The sequence below is a fragment of the Stegodyphus dumicola genome, chromosome 5 (assembly GCF_044657685.1).
Source record: "Stegodyphus dumicola isolate Sdum_Otavi_A_Nest chromosome 5, ASM4465768v1".
NCBI classification, from domain to species: domain Eukaryota; kingdom Metazoa; phylum Arthropoda; class Arachnida; order Araneae; family Eresidae; genus Stegodyphus; species Stegodyphus dumicola.
In genome coordinates, this window is record NC_140772.1 from 74151084 (window position 1) to 74169135 (window position 18052).

Sequence of the window (18052 nt, forward strand, 5' to 3'; positions counted from 1 at the left end):
ATTAAAATTGCAAGTGCATTCTAACCCTTAATTTACAAAATGTAACAATGATTAATAATACACTTACAAAACTTGCATTCAGACTGTTTAATAAAATGTAATAAATGATATGTCTTTTCATTTTTCACACCTATATGCAGTATTATGTTTTTAATTACTTTTTTTAGCATGGTAGGGATTCATAAAAACATGATAAAACTTTTATGGCTATATTTAGTTATTTTTGAAATTCAGAAAATTTCAAAAATGTACTAATCTAATGCTAGGAGACCTGCATTTACAACACTCAAATCAATGCAGAAATATTGCAACTCTTCTGTTATTGGGACCGGATTAAGAAATGCATGTATGTGTGCATGTGTTTATACACATGCACATACATACATACACACATTGCACAGATAACCACATACGTACACACATTTCTGAATCTAGTCTCTTTCTTGATAACAGAAGAGTACTGAGATAAATGACAGGCATAAAATTGGGGGGGGGGAATAAACAAAATTAGAAGGTTTTAGTTTTATGTCTGCTTAATATGTTTGTTCATTCAGTTCCATTCTCATTTAAATAAATCAGTTTTGTATCTTTTCAAGATTTGAAAATGAATTAAAGAAGTTAAATTTAAATTAAAAAGCAGCATAATTACATACAAATATATAGTTTTGAATGCCATACACAAAAATATTAATAATTAAAAAAAATTACTGAAAAAGTATACATATGTATATATTTCAACCTTCAGATGTTTTCTTCTTCAGTGTTGATCTAGAATCTCCATGGGCCTCCAAGTCAGAATCATCCTCTTTCTCAATTTCGGAATCCATGAACTTAAAATAAATAAAAATAAGATACTGAAATATGAAATTAGGTTTATAAGGAACATGATAAATTTTAACCTTATATAATTTTGCTAGTTTATGGGTATTCTTTGTTGATGAACAGTTCAAGGATCCCTGCATTTTTTAGCTATGTTGCCAAAATTAACATGATAAAATAACTAATTCTTTATATTTTTTGCATATTTATGTTGCTGATCCTGCTGCAGTTTATATGCAAAATTCAAATGCCTCCTATTTGTTAAAAAGAATATATCTCTGCCCCTAGATAATAAATTCACCTTCCAGTGAAGTAAGTTTATTTTACTGTTAGAAATTTACGAGGGTAATTGGAATAAAAGTAGCCATTGAGATGGGTTCCATTCTGGACATGACATACAAACAAGGAGTATGAACTGCAATCTTCTAAATAATGTCAGATAATACTGTTAACAGTGATAAATCCTCTTTCAAAGCAAATAATATGGTCTAAAAGTGCAGAGGGAAGGAAAGGAATAGTCAAATTTTATTTTAATAAATGCAAATTTCATTTCTAACATCCTGAGTTAACTGCTGTTATAAATTCAGTTATACTTGTGAAGAATGTAATGGCAATAGTGGTATAGGAATTAAATTTTCAGTGGGAGAAACCATACTGCTGAAGCATATTTATTTTTATTCATGTTTATAATGTAAAATTATTCTGAAAGTAATTCTGCATATGGATAAATAACATTTTTGCACAAAATACTTCAAATGCATTTTTACATGAGTTTTTTAGTCAACTAAACATTACCATCATTTATTCTTTTCTCTTCCTTTTTACATTTCTAATACTATTTTGCTTAGAAATGAATGGTTATCAGAAATCTGCACAACAGCAAAATTGCCTAATGCTCCCCCCTTTGCTTTATGTTCTAACAGCTCCCAAAATTAAAATTATTTTATTCATCAATTTCTTGGGAAAAAAATGGCTAGTAAATGATCTCATAATTAAAATGCCAGTAATTCAGAAAAACTCACTCAGAATATGTAACATTGATTATAATTTAGTTATTTATGTGTAAATTATCTAAATTTTGAATAAAAATCAGAAAAACAAAAATAAGAAATATATAACCAAAAAATTCTCCAATTTCAGATACACTTGGTCCTGAGTTGTGCAGATTATTGCAATTATACTGCATAATAAATCAGATATTAATGCTAAAATAATTTTTTAAAAAAACTGAGATTTGGCTCATGAGTTAAAATGTTTTAGCATGGATATGGCATCCAGACACAAAAAATTGTCAACATTTTTTTAAAAGTAATCATGAGCTAAATAAAAAATGCAGCAAAAATATAAGAACTGTATGGGATGGAATTTCAAAGAAAAATATAATATAATAATATAATCAATATAAGTAATAACATAGAAATAACACACGAAGAATGATTGCATTCAATTTATTAGCTCAAAAAGGCAATTTGCCCAGAAGGGCTATTAATTTCATTTTGGTATTCTGTATTGATTCACTATAAACAATCAGCCCCTTTTTAAATTGTTGCCACCAAATATCAGAGCCTTGTATTATATTTAAAGAAATTAAATAATGAAGAATCTGCATAAACATATGTATGTTTCTCGCATTGTGCTAAAACAATGGTACCTAGAGTCATAAAATTTTGAGTAACACACATCTCTACCTGAATATAGCCATCTGGAAGACTGGATGGATTGGATTATTCAATCACGGCAAAGCACATGAGGGCTATCTGCCTAAAGGGCCTTTGTGGAGGACTTTCTAAGAGAAATTGGCTCGTATACAGGTTACACATAAACATGAGGAAGACCACAAAAACACCCAGCCAACCCGTTCGCGGGATTTAAACCTAGGACCGAACTACCAGTGTTCAGCGTCTTTACCGCTCAGCCGCTGGAAGGCATCTGGAAGACTGAATTTGGAATTTGTCTTATTAATCTATTTCACATTTTGTAAAGCATTTATGAGTTTTTGATTAAGAAACTCAATGATTTCAAAGCAAGCAATGGTAACACTGTACAGGGGGGTACACTTTCCTCCCCAGTGCACAACACTGTGTATCAGAAATTCTAAAGATATGATCTTTATTTTGTGATACTACTGTTGAACTGAATTTTATGGTTTAATTGCAAAGAACATGATATTTAATAAATAAAAATAACACACAAAACGTTAAAAAAATGCCCCGTTAAGCATAATGAAAATCTGAAAGCTTTCCAATTTTTTAAATTTTATTTCATTTAAATTTTTCTTTGGCAATTTTAATATGAAACCTTTCATTGCTAGCAACACAAGATTTAATTTTTTTTATGATATAATGCAATCACCTCAAGCAATGCAAATTGAAAAGTTTTTTTACACATTTTATTTCTTTTCAATATTTTTGCTTGGTATTTATATACATTTTGCAATACTTTATGTTTTACATGGAAATAGTTTTCCTCTCTCTGTGTGTAAAGGACAGACATATTACTAGTTTCTAATAATGAAGCGAGAAATGCAGATGTCTGTCTCAAACATATTATGGGTGCACCAGGTATTAAAATCACAGACCAATTAAAACCCAACTGGACAAAAGCCCTATGTGACAAATACCCACACAGATGAAAGTGTACATGTGGATAAAAGCTAACACATATGTATATGAAGCATTGAAAATTAAAATTTTACCATTATTTTCAGTTCATATAAAGTAAATTTAAGAAAGAAATAATAAATTATCTGGTTTTAATGAAAGTTTCCCGCCACCACAAATTTCGTCTGCGCAAACTGTTCACATTGGCATGTTTAAACTGTCAGATAATTTTTGCCATTTGAAAGAAACAGACTTCCTTCAGAACACTGTTATGAAATCTGTAAAAAAAAAATATCGTTATCATGAAGTGCAATGTGTCTGAAATGGAACTATCACACTATTGCAAAAAGTCAGCTGCAGAATGTTACTAGATCATGTGTATAGCTTTAGGTACTAATGTTGTATCAAGTGACACTGTAAAGGTTTGGCACCAAAAGTTCAAAAACAAGGACTATGACATTCAAGAAGCAAAGCACTCTGGCCGTCCTACTGATATTGATGAGGTTTGCCTGCAAGAACTTGTGGAAGAAAATCAGTATGCAACCACTCGAGAGCTTGCTAAGGAATCAGATGTTAGTGCCATGTCCAGTAGTTGCACTATGCATCGGATAAACTTCACATACAAGTTCAATTACTGGTGCCGCATGACCTGACTTAAGCAGATAAGGACAGATGTGTTCGGGCCTGCACGAATATCAATGCAAGGACAAATACTGGACCGGATCATCACTTGTGATAAAAAGTGGACTTACTACAATACAAGCCAAAAAGGGGGCTGACCTGCACCCAGTGAGCACGTCAGCAGCATCACAAAGTGCAGTTTGACTAACAAAAGGATCATGCTTTGTATCTGGTGGGGCTACCATGTTATTATTCACAAAGAGTGTCTGGAAAATGGTAAAACCATCGACAGTAAGGTGTACAGCGAGATGTTAGTCCGCGCTGACACTACTTTCTAGGAAAAATGTTGAATTGAGTTAAAGGTAATGTTTCATCAAGATAATGCTAGACCACATGTGTCTGCATTCACCGGCGGGACTCCATACGAACTCGAATAGGATCACCCACCATATAGCCCCTACATTGCACATTCAGACTTCTACTTTTTTTTTTTTCACACCTGCAGCAACATCTTGCTATCTTCCATTCTGCACAGGACATCCGAAATGAGGTTGATCTGTTTTTGGACTGGCGGCCACCAAGTTTCTGGGCTGAAGACTTTGAAAAACTACCAAAACATTGGCAGAAAATCACAGATTTGTGTAGTGATTACTACCTGCACTAAAGGTACTGTTTTCAAGTTTTTTTCTAACTTTATTAAGAACATTTTTGGCAGAAAAATCCATTACAACCAGATATTTATATGAAATTAATGACAAATAATGAAATAGTAAATTAAAATAATGGAACACTATTTATTTCGACCTCCGGCTGAATTTAAGCCCTTTTAATTCATTAAGCGACAGCAAATGCAACGTTTTAACATGAACTGAAGGAATTTTTTTAACAGTTTAATGCACAATATTTTATTGACTGAAATTTTCACTCTATGGCAGTTGTAAAAAAAGTTAAATTTATTTTGTTAAAACTCTCCCAATCTTGATGTACAGATGGTCTTCATTTTATTTTGAAAAATTTTGTACCTGGAAGAACATATCTTGGATTGGTATTTATATCAATAAAATAAAGCTGATAAATCAGTTTTGGTATAACACATTATATAAAGTACAGTGTAAAAAAAAATACACATTACGTAAACAAACTGTAAGTATTTTGCAAAATATTTTCAGCAGAATTACAAAGAACACTTTTCTTTTGTGGGTTCAATACAATCAGCGTATATTAAATATTTTATTTTACTTAGATTATGAAGAAGAAACACATAAAGTAAAAATTTATTATTTAGGAGAGGAAAAAATTAAGTTTTTTTTTTTCACTTCACAAAATCATATTGCTGTTTTCATGATGGGAATTTCATATCTTGACAAAAAAGGTTACTTTACAGGTTGTTACTTTACTCGTAGGAGATACTTGTTGCAAGCATTGTGTGTGGGTGGTCCAATGAAAAAAAAAAAATTTCCTTTATTAAATGAATGAAAAATTTCCTAATAACTTTTCCTTAGAATAAAAGGTTCACCAGTTTTTAAGGTTCATTCCTAAAATAGGTTATCAAACGGGAGCTTGCAAAGTAAGATATAATTCGAATATCCTCTCTTAGGCGGTATTGCCATTGTAACAATATGCTGCCAAATAAATGTTTTCTAATCCAGTGAGAAATTTTAAAGACATATTTTCTTGAATTTATGTGTTCTTTTATTTTAAAAAAATAAACTGACAGAAAAAAAAAAAAAAAAACCCAATGCCAAGAAAATATTATTGTATTGAAATTTCGGCAATACATCGGTCTAGGTAACATATTTAAGTGATTAAATTTTCAAAATCACAAGTTAATGAAAGCACAAGAAGAGCCATTTCAAATGTGAAATGTTTGTACATTAATAATCGGTGTAACTACCAGATTAAGGTTCAGCATTCATTGAGATACACTAGTACATATAATAAATAGCTTACGCATATTGTGCTCTTTAGGTGAAAAACATTTGACTGGTAGAATTGTTAAAGATTATTTATTATTGATTTGCAAAAACTTTCAGACATTCTTCCATCCAAAATAAATTTAAGTGTACAACTCAAATATAAATCCAAGTTTTAGAGAACAATTTATTAATGAATGAAATAAATAAAAATGAATAAAAAAATAGAAAAACTCAGTAATCATCAGTCAAGCAGTTTTTAAGCTTGTCCTTTTCTGTAGGAAACAAGGATATATGGCTAGCAAAAGCAATAAAAAAATATGTGAAAATGATAATGCACATTATCGTTTTGAATATTTCACAATGTATACTTAGTTTCATCTAATTCATTCAAGAATCATTTCTGTAGGAAATAAAAGATATATGGCTAGCAAAAGCAATAAAAAAATATGTGATCATGCTATCGTTTTGAATATTTCACAATGTATACTTAGTTTCATCTAATTCATTCAAGAATCATTTATTTGCTGAGTTTTCATGAAGTTAATTCAGTTTCAGTAAAATGGTAAAATTAAGTTTAATGGGTGTAATTAAGCTTGTATGTTTCTTATTGCTTTTATTTTACTTGCACTGCTATTATAACATTAAAATAAATTACAACTGTTAAGCAAATTATAATCTTAGGTAATTTAAAATTTGAAATTAATTTAACAATTATAAACTTAAAAAATGTCATTACTGTGAAATATTGTGTTAACAGCCTTTCGCTAAAAGTTACAGTTTTATGCAAATATTAAAATCAAAATTTATAAAAACAAGACAAAATTAAAATTTAAGAAATCACATGTAATAAGTGAAGCAACTTTAATATCTATTTCTTGCTGATATCTTCAGCAGGTAGTATAAGACAAACTGATACTTTATCCACTATCTGGCACATAAAAAATAAGTTTCATATTCCTTAACTTACCAAATGCTTTTTAATTCAAATAAAAGTTACAATTATAAAATATATTAATGCTTCTGATAAATTTAAGAAACTACCTTCACATATTTCTTAACTACAACATAAAAAAAGTGTAAAAGAATCTTTGTTGAGTAAACAAAAAAAGGGGGGCATGTTATGCATACAAAGTAATTTTAAAAAAAGAATATAAAACAAATACACTTATTTGCTTTTGTTATATATATGTATATTTATATATTTAATATCTAAATATTATGGATAACTTGTAACTGCTAAATTTAAAGCTTTATTTGTTTTTAAGGTCATAACGAAAAATGAATTGGAAATAAAAATAAAAAAAACCAAGAATGCATTTTCAAACACTTGGATGCAATCAGATAAAACCTTTACTAATATTTTAGTTAGCTATGTTCTTCATTTACATAACAAGATGAATTTAAAAAAATTAACAGTATGAGAGTAAAATTATGTCCATAGGCTGCTACGAATAAAAATCCGAAGTTTAATTTTGAAAATTCATATTAACATTAAATCAGTCTAGAACATGCAAATCATCCTAGAGCAGAAGATTTCCATTTACTAACAAAATCCTCCTCATAGGTTATGGTAAAACACATTTCAGTACACATATATTAAAAGAGAAATTATGAATATATAATAAGCCAACTGAAATCACCCTATGAACAAAGGAAACACATCCATTATCAGCGAGTTATCTAGTCCACAATTATAAAATGGGTATTATGCTAAACCTAAAACACTAGTGTACATACGAAAACAGTTACTTTAACCTCAATTTTAAAATCTCCAGCATTTGATGCCGCTTCTTGCTTTCCTGCAAGAGATTTAGTGCCATACTGAATTGGAACTGAAATTAATCTAAGCTAGGGAAATTAATGAAGCACTTCTAAAAAGAAATGTATATAATAGAAAAGTAGCTTTACACTGTAGTTCAAGAACTAAAAAATAGTTAAAACGGTGTCTGTTATAACTAATAAAAATATTTTAACTGTTTTTGATTAAATAACATCTCTACCATTTTTTAATATTTAAACATAAGTACAATTAATCTTAGCTATATAATATTAAAAATAGCTGTTAGGAACACAATAATATTTCTCATTTTTATATATACGAGGGTCATTCAGAAAATAAGTTTCCTGCCTTACCAAAAGATGGTGCTGCAAAAGGACAAAAACACGAAGGCACAAACCGGGTTGCTTGTGGGTATGGCTATCATATGTGGCAGTTGCAATTCCCTGATCACTAACATTAGCATTGTTGGAGTGTGCACAGATGTCGGCTGTTATTTATTTTCTCACTGACTGTGAGGTAAGATCAATGCTAAAGTTTTTAAACACACGGAAGGTAGTGCCGATCGAAATCAATTGCCAGCTGTGTTAAGTGCGATGAGTAAGTAAGATCAGATGTGATGAGTAAGTGAACAGTCTGCTGTTGCTGTCGGAATTTTTCGAAAGGCAGGCAAAATATCCATGACGAATAGTGCTACAGCCAGCCAGCCATGCCTCATCAATGACCACCTTGTGAAGCAGGTATCACAGTGTATTGTGCAGAATCATCACTTTAAGGTTACGGAACCCAGCAGCCATTACTCGTGGGTATCACAAACTGTGGTGCATGAAATCATCATGAAACACCTGTTATTCCAGAAATTGTGTTCCACGTGAGTGCCGCAAAACCTTACGTCCAAACTGTTGGCTTTAGTTTTCCACATGCAAATTCTGATCAGAGGTCAATCGGCGGTAAGCTAAAGTGGTTGCCGCTGATTGGACGATGACGTCAAGATCGGCGGGTTGGCCGAGTATTATATATATGTACGCCGGTATCGGCGAATGTCTTGTTCTCTTGTGTTATTATGAGTTAGCATAATGCTAGTTTGCTTTCAATCAAATGATTTTAAATGTAAAGGCTACAGTGTTAGCTCTTTTATTTTAATTTACGGAATAAAGCATGAATTTTATTTAGATTAGTCTTAGCTTTATTTAAAAGAAGCAAAGCAAGATATGCTTTGCCTTTATCACCACTGCCAACAGGGTTATGGGCCCAGCGCCAACAGCCAATCGGTCATCCAGTTCAACTCAGCATTGAAGGAATGCAGGTGAAGAGGGCCGTTATCCACGAAAAGAAGCTGACCTGTCTTAGAAGTTTGTTCAAGTTGTTGTGCTCACATTTAATTGAAGATGTCATTACTACCAGAAGGTTTTGAGCTGTTAAACCATGACAACTGGGATCGATGGAAAGTCAACATGAAAATGCTGTTCTGGATAGAAATTGTTGGAGCTTCATAGAGGACAAAGAAGAAGAATTAGATAAAAGTGCAACAAGGCGTGAAAAGCAGGAGTTCACACTGCGAGAGAACAGAGCCTTCACTACATTATATTATGGAATTAAAACTGAGTTCAGGCCTCTGATACAAGAATGTTCAAGTGGTAAAGAAGCATGGGAAGTTCTACAGAAGCAATTCGAACCCAAAACAAGAGCAAGGATAATTCAGTTACTGGATGAATTTTTTAGTATTAGATATACACCGAATGAAGAAATAGGATTATTCATCGCGAGGATAACAATGACTGCAAAGAAGTTGGATGAAGCTGGTCACAGCTTGGCAGATCTTTTTAAAGGATTCCAGGCAATAAGGAGATTACCCCAGGAATACTCCGGCATTGTACAGTTGATCTATAGGTGGAAGGACGAAGATTTTACGAGGGAAAGAATTGCTGAAGAGCTGGTAAGGGAAGAAAGCCGACTTAGCCAGGTAAATGTCGATTTAGAAGACAGCAAGGTAAGAGTGTTTAATACTATTAGTTTAAATGCGGGGAAAGATAGAGTTGAAAATAAAACTAAATCTAAGAAAAAGATGGGGAATATGAGAATAGGACCTTGTTTCAGATGTCATAAATTTGGGCACTTAATCGCTCAATGTAAAGAAAATGTAAGTAAAAATCGGAAGTTTAAAATAGATGATAAAAATGGACAGTTTAAAGATAAAGAATTAATGTTAGTAGAAAATTATGTAACAACTACAAATAAAGGAGGTAACGCAGATAAATTTAATTGGGTCGTAGATACTGCAGCTACAAATCATTTCTGTAATAATAGAAATTTAATGACAAATTTTGAAGAAACAAACGATATACGTATGTCTTTAGCTGTAGGAAATTGTGAAAGTAAAGTACTAGGAAAGGGTGCCGTAAAATTTGCAGTAAAAGTAGGCAATCGAATAAATTGGATTGAGTTAGATAATGTGTTATATAATCCAAATCTAAGGAGAAATTTACTATCGGGAGCAAGGTTAGAAAAGGCAGGTGCTCATTTTGTGATTTCAAAAGGGAAGATGTGGATATACTTTAATAATTGGGGTAGATTATGCTACGCTAAACGATATGACGGACTTTATCACGTAAAACCATTTAGATATGCAAGAGATAAAAAAGAGGTTGGTTACGGTACAGAAATTGGAAGGTTAAATAAAGTAGATGATGCAATGCTATGGCATCGGAGATTTAGCCACGTAAATTTTGATTATATTAAGAAAACTAGTAAGAATCAAAGTGTGAAAGGGTTACCAGAAATTGGAAAACCAATGGAGAGGTGTGAACCATGTATTATTGCTAAATCTAGTAGAATAACTTTTTAAACTGTTCCGAAGAGATCGGATAAACCATTGCAGTTGGTTTATTTAGACGTTTGTGGCCCACTACCAGTTACATCTAAGGGTGGGAGTAAATATTTTCTTGCTATTGTGGATGACTATAGTAGATTAGTAACAGTGTATTGTATGAAAAATAAAAATGAATCATTCTACGACTTTAAGAATTATCATAGGCAAATGGAAAGACTGCCGAATAGAAAATTAATAAGTATACGCACCAATAACGGTGAGGAATTCTGTAACAGGCAATTCGAAGGGTACTTAGCCGAAAATGGAATTAGTGTTGGACGCACAAAGGCGTACACCCCAGAAGAGAACGGTGTGTGAATGTTTTAACCGAATGGCATTAGACACAGTTAAAGCTATGCTTAATGATGGTAAAATGGGAAAAGAATGGTGGGCAGAAGCTCTTGGCTATTTCGCACATACGTGGAACAGAGTATGTCATAAAAGCAACCAAACCCCTTATGAAATGTTCCTAAATAGAAAAGCCAGTGTTGTTTATTTTAAAATATTTGGTTGTAAAGCCTATGTTGGCATGCCAAAACAGATTAGAAATAAATTACAAATGAGGTTCAAAGAAGGAATCATGGTAGGATATGTGAAGGAAACTAGGGGTTATAGGATATGGCTGCCAGAAGAACGCAGATTAATAGAAACCTGTAATTTGAAGTTTGATGAAAAACTTTATGCAGCAAATAGCATCCTGGAACAGAAAACAAACCTAAATTTAAAAGACTAGAGGAATCTGAGCTATTAGCAGAATCAGATGCGGAACAGGAAATTTCTAGAGAAGAAATAAAGTTGTCAGATGACAAATCTACTCTGAAAGAAGTATCAGAATTAAACTGGCAAAGAAGAGCAGTTAAAAGGCCAGATGGAACACGTTTAGACATATATTATTATGTAGAGGGAACAGACACCCGTTTTAGATCTTATAATGATATTGAAAAGTATTGTGAGGCAAGAAATATTAAATTTGAAAAAGATAAGTTTGCTTTTAGTGGAAAAAACGAATACTTGGGGAAAGTTAATTTTGTAGAACAGGAGACTAGCTCCGTGTCTGAAGAGGCAAATTCCGTAGAAATAATTATCCCACATAAATTTAAAAATTTAAAGAAGCACGAAAATCAGTAAATGCCGAAGAATGGGATAAGGCAATGAAAGAAGAAATTGACACAATGAAGAAAAGAAAGGTTTGGGAATTTGTCGAAAAGCCAGAAAATAAAACCATGATAGGAAACAAATGGCTCTATACGCTAAAAAGAAATGAAAAGAATCAAGTGGTTAGATACAAAGCACGTTTAGTAGCACAGGGATTCAGGCAGAAAAGAGGTGAAGATTTTGATGACGTTTACAGTCCTGTAGTAAATTTTTCAATCATAAGAACATTTTTCACTATCCTGGTATGTTTATATGGATGGACTAATTGTCAGTTAGATGTAAAGAACGCATATTTATATACAAACCTAAATGAGAAAATATATATGACCCAACCAGAGGGATTTATCGAAGAGGAAAATAAAGTGTGTTTATTACACAAGGCCATTTACGGTCTACATCAAAGCGGCCGTGAATGGTTTTGTGAATTTGAAAGTACTTTAGAAAATCTACATTTTAAGAAAATACAATGGTGTAATTGTGTTTATAAGAGTTCAAATGTAATTCTCTTGTTATATGTAGATGATATTGTGATGTAATTGTGTTTATAAGAGTTCAAATGTAATTCTCTTGTTATATGTAGATGATATTGTGATTTTTAGTAAAGATCAATATAGTATAGATAAAGTAATTTCACAGCTGAGTAAGTTTTTTGATCTTAAAGTATTAGGAAAAACTAAAACGTTACTTGGAATTGAATTCTTAGAGAATGAAAATGGGGTTTTTATACATCAGCAAAAATATATTGAAGAAATTTTTGAAAAATTTAAACATTTCCAGATACCAATAACTTCACTTCCCATAGCTAAACGCACTATTCTTACAAAATTAGATTGTCCATCTACAAGTGCAGAAATTGCGGAAATGCATACGTTACCCTTTAGAAATCTGTTAGGATGTTTAGTTTTTGTAGCTAACAGGACAAGGCCTGATATTACATATGCAGTGAATATCTTATCACAGTTTCAGGAGAATCCTGGAATTAGGCATAGGGAAGCATTGTTGAAATTGCTTGGTTATCTCAATAGTACTAAAGTTAAACTTATCGAAGATTAAACATCTAAATTTATATTATTGTTATTCAGATGCTCGTTATGCAAGTAATAGAGATGACCGTGTGTCCATGGGAGGATTTATATTATATTTAGATGAAGTACCGGTAATCTGGAAAACTGTTAAACAAAAATGTGTAAGTTTATCAACCATGGAAGCGGAGTAATCGCCTTATCTGAAGCAGCGAAGGAATTAATGTGGACGAAAAATGTCTTACAAGATGAAATTTTAAAGTTTAATTTAAGAGAGTGTAAACTATTTTGTGATAACAAGCCTGCCATTGATTTTTCTAGATTGCCAATAGAAAATCGCCGAACTAAGCACATAGACGTAAAATATCACTTTGTTAGAAGACTAGTAAATGATGGAGTGTTTGACCTTGAATTTATCACCAGTAAATTAAATACTGCCGACTTATTTACAAAAGCAGCGACTGCTGTTAATTTAAGAAAGTTTTGTTTAGATGTTTTCAGTGTTTAAAGACAATAAGTGTTTTCGTATAATAGAATTGAACTATGAACTTCTGTAATTCTGTGCAAGTTTTGTTTTTGTCTTTGCATGGGGAAAAGAGGGCCGTTTGCTGGCTTTAGTTTTCCACATGCAAATTTTGATCGGAGGTCAATGGGCGGTAAGCTAACGTGGTTGCCGCTGATTGGCCGATGACGTCAAGATCCATGGCTTGGCCGAGTATTATATATATGTACGCCGGTATCGGCGAATGTCTTGTTCTCTTGTGTTATTATAAGTTAGCATAATGCTAGTTTGCTTTCAATCAAATGATTTTAAATGTAAAGGCTACAGTGTTAGCTCTTTTATTTTAATTTACGGAATAAAGCATGAATTTTATTTAGATTAGTCTTAGCTTTATTTAAAAGAAGCAAAGCAAGATATGCTTTGCCTTTATCACCACTGCCAACAGGGTTATGAGCCCAGCGCCGACAGCCAATCGGTCATCCAGTTCAACTCAGCATTGAAGGAATGCAGGTGAAGAGGGCCGTTATCCACGAAAAGAAGCTGACCTGTCTTAGAATGTTTTCTAATCCAGTGAGAAATTTTAAAGACATATTTTCTTGAATTTATGTGTTCTTTTATTTTAAGAAAATAAACTGACAGAAAAAAAAAAAATCCCAATGCCAAGAAAATATTATTGTATTGAAATTTCGGCAATACATCGGTCTAGGTAACATATTTAAGTGATTAAATTTTCAAAATCACAAGTTAATGAAAGCACAAGAAGAGCCATTTCAAATGTGAAATGTTTGTACATTAATAATCGGTGTAACTACCAGATTAAGGTTCAGCATTCATTGAGATACACTAGTACATATAATAAATAGCTTACGCATATTGTGCTCTTTAGGTGAAAAACATTTGACTGGTAGAATTGTTAAAGATTATTTATTATTGATTTGCAAAAACTTTCAGACATTCTTCCATCCAAAATAAATTTAAGTGTACAACTCAAATATAAATCCAAGTTTTAGAGAACAATTTATTAATGAATGAAATAAATAAAAATGAATAAAAAAATAGAAAAACTCAGTAATCATCAGTCAAGCAGTTTTTAAGCTTGTCCTTTTCTGTAGGAAACAAGGATATATGGCTAGCAAAAGCAATAAAAAAATATGTGAAAATGATAATGCACATTATCGTTTTGAATATTTCACAATGTATACTTAGTTTCATCTAATTCATTCAAGAATCATTTCTGTAGGAAATAAAAGATATATGGCTAGCAAAAGCAATAAAAAAATATGTGATCATGCTATCGTTTTGAATATTTCACAATGTATACTTAGTTTCATCTAATTCATTCAAGAATCATTTATTTGCTGAGTTTTCATGAAGTTAATTCAGTTTCAGTAAAATGGTAAAATTAAGTTTAATGGGTGTAATTAAGCTTGTATGTTTCTTATTGCTTTTATTTTACTTGCACTGCTATTATAACATTAAAATAAATTACAACTGTTAAGCAAATTATAATCTTAGGTAATTTAAAATTTGAAATTAATTTAACAATTATAAACTTAAAAAATGTCATTACTGTGAAATATTGTGTTAACAGCCTTTCGCTAAAAGTTACAGTTTTATGCAAATATTAAAATCAAAATTTATAAAAACAAGACAAAATTAAAATTTAAGAAATCACATGTAATAAGTGAAGCAACTTTAATATCTATTTCTTGCTGATATCTTCAGCAGGTAGTATAAGACAAACTGATACTTTATCCACTATCTGGCACATAAAAAATAAGTTTCATATTCCTTAACTTACCAAATGCTTTTTAATTCAAATAAAAGTTACAATTATAAAATATATTAATGCTTCTGATAAATTTAAGAAACTACCTTCACATATTTTTTAACTACAACATAAAAAAAGTGTAAAAGAATCTTTGTTGAGTAAACAAAAAAAGGGGGGCATGTTATGCATACAAAGTAATTTAAAGAAAAGGAATATAAAACATATACACTTATTTGCTTTTGTTATATATATGTATATTTATATATTTAATATCTAAATATTATGGATAACTTGTAACTGCTAAATTTAAAGCTTTATTTGTTTTTAAGGTCATAACGAAAAATGACTTGGAAATAAAAATAAAAAAAACCAAGTATGCATTTTCAAACACTTGGATGCAATCAGATAAAACCTTTACTAATATTTTAGTTAGCTATGTTCTTCATTTACATAACAAGATGAATTAAAAAAAAATTAACAGTATGAGAGTAAAATTATGTCCATAGGCTGCTACGAATAAAAATCCGAAGTTTAATTTTGAAAATTCTTATTAACATTAAATCAGTCTAGAACATGCAAATCATCCTAGCGCAGAAGATTTCCATTTACTAACAAAATCCTCCTCGTAGGTTATGGTAAAACACATTTCAGTACACATATATTAAAATAGAAATTATGAATATACAATAAGCCAACTGAAATCGCCCTATGAACAAAGGAAACACATCCATTATCAGCGAGTTATCTAGTCCACAATTATAAAATGGGTATTATGCTAAACCTAAAACACTAGTGTACATACGAAAACAGTTACTTTAACCTCAATTTTAAAATCTCCAGCATTTGATGCCGCTTCTTGCTTTCCTGCAAGAGATTTAGTGCCATACTGAATTGGAACTGAAATTAATCTAAGCTAGGGAAATTAATGAAGCACTTCTAAAAAGAAATGTATATAATAGAAAAGTAGCTTTACACTGTAGTTCAAGAACTAAAAAATAGTTAAAACGGTGTCTGTTATAACTAATAAAAATATTTTAACTGTTTTTGATTAAATAACATCTCTACCATTTTTTAATATTTAAACATAAGTACAATTAATCTTAGCTATATAATATTAAAAATAGCTGTTGAGGAACACAATAATATTTCTCATTTTTATATAAGAGGGTCATTCAGAAAATAAGTTTCCTACATTACCAAAAGATGGTGCTCCAAAAGGACAAAAACATGAAGGCACAAACCGGGTTGCTTGTGGGTATGGCTATCATATGTGGCAGTTGTAATTCCCTGATCACTAACATTAGCATTGTTGGAGTGTGCACAGATGTCGGCTGTTATTTATTTTCTCACTGACTGCGAGGTAAGATCAATGCTAAAGTTTTTAAACACACGGAAGGTAGTGCCGATCGAAATCAATTGCCAGCTGTGTTAAGTGTGATGAGTAAGTAAGATCAGATGTGATGAGTAAGTGAACTGTCTGCCGTTGCTGTCGGAAGTTTTCGAAAGGCAGGCAAAATATGCATGACGAATAGTGCTACAGCCAGCCAGCCATCCCTCATCAATGACCACCTTGTGAAGCAGGTATCACAGTGTATTCTGCAGAATCATCACTCTAAGGTTACGGAACCCAGCAGCCATTACTCGTGGGTATCACAAACTGTGGTGCATGAAATCATCATGAAACACCTGTTATTCCAGAAATTGTGTTCCACGTGAGTGCCGCAAAACCTTACGTCCAAACTGTTGGATTTAGTTTTCCACATGCAAATTCTGATCAGAGGTCAATCGGCGGTAAGCTAACGTGGTTGCCGCTGATTGGACGATGACGTCAAGATCGGCGGGTTGGCCGAGTATTATATATATGTACGCCGGTATCGGCGAATGTCTTGTTCTCTTGTGTTATTATGAGTTAGCATAATGCTAGTTTGCTTTCAATCAAATGATTTTAAATGTAAAGGCTACAGTGTTAGCTCTTTTATTTTAATTTACGGAATAAAGCATGAATTTTATTTAGATTAGTCTTAGCTTTATTTAAAAGAAGCAAAATATGCTTTGCCTTTATCACCACTGCCAACACAAACAACAAATGAAACGCATGGGAGTAGAACTGACTTTTCTGCATTGATACCATGATGAAGGCAATCAGTACCTCAAAAGGATTGTTACGGGTGATGTGGGTTGCTCACTTCACCCAGAAATGAGGCAGGAGACAATGCATTGGCATCACGATGAATATCCGTGCTGGAGCAAATTTTTACACAGACTGTGTCCACATAGAAATTGATGTGCAAAGTCTTCTGGGACAGGAAAGGCATTCTGCTTGTTGACGTCTTGCTGAGGAGTGCTACAGTTAACATTAATCATTACTGGCAACACTAGAAATCTTGTGACAAGCAATTCAGAACAAGAAGCATGGGACGCTCAGTGCTGGTGTTGCATTGCTACAGAACAATGCTTGCCCACATACAGCGAATTCTACAAAAATTCTGCCTCGGAAGTTTCACATGGAGATGTTTCACCATTCATCCTATAGACTTGCGACTTGCATCAGAAGAAATTTCTGCCCGGATATCACTTTCCCACAGATGAAGATGTGCAGAGAACTGTGACATACTGGCTCCATTCTTTTTTTTTTTCTTTTCATGGCCAGTGGGAAACTTACTTTCCAGATGATCCTTATAAACACACAGACACATACATGCACACAAATAAATAAATAAAACAGTAATAAATAATCATTACATCTAACTGCTTAACCAGAAAGCAGAAAAGTTTACTCTCAACCTAACAAAAAAAAAAAAAAAAAAGGTGGTGATAACATTCTACATTGATAAAATCACATGCCTTTTATTCATGAGAACTTTTATCCATGTGATTTTCATCTGTGTGGATATTTGTGATGTGGGGAATCATCATAGTGATCTGCAGTGTGGGCTTTAGCCCAGGGGTCTTTTGTCAAGAAACCATTAAAATCAGCTAAATAAATGTCTACATACATTA

At 32.1% G+C, this 18052-nt stretch overlaps 1 protein-coding gene across 6 annotated transcripts in view; it reads right to left on the reverse strand.

The window, feature by feature from the left end:
• The window catches only part of subdued (anoctamin 1), a 219881-nt gene that overhangs the window by 187757 nt on the left and 14072 nt on the right, over nt 1-18052 (reverse strand). For all 6 annotated transcript variants that reach the window (XM_085816779.1, XM_085816777.1, XM_085816780.1 and 3 more), the window contains exon 3: nt 740-830. In XM_085816779.1, coding sequence (XP_085672905.1) covers nt 740-827 — 88 coding nt within the window. In that variant the 5' untranslated portion in view covers nt 828-830. The remainder of the gene's footprint in view (nt 1-739; nt 831-18052) is intronic.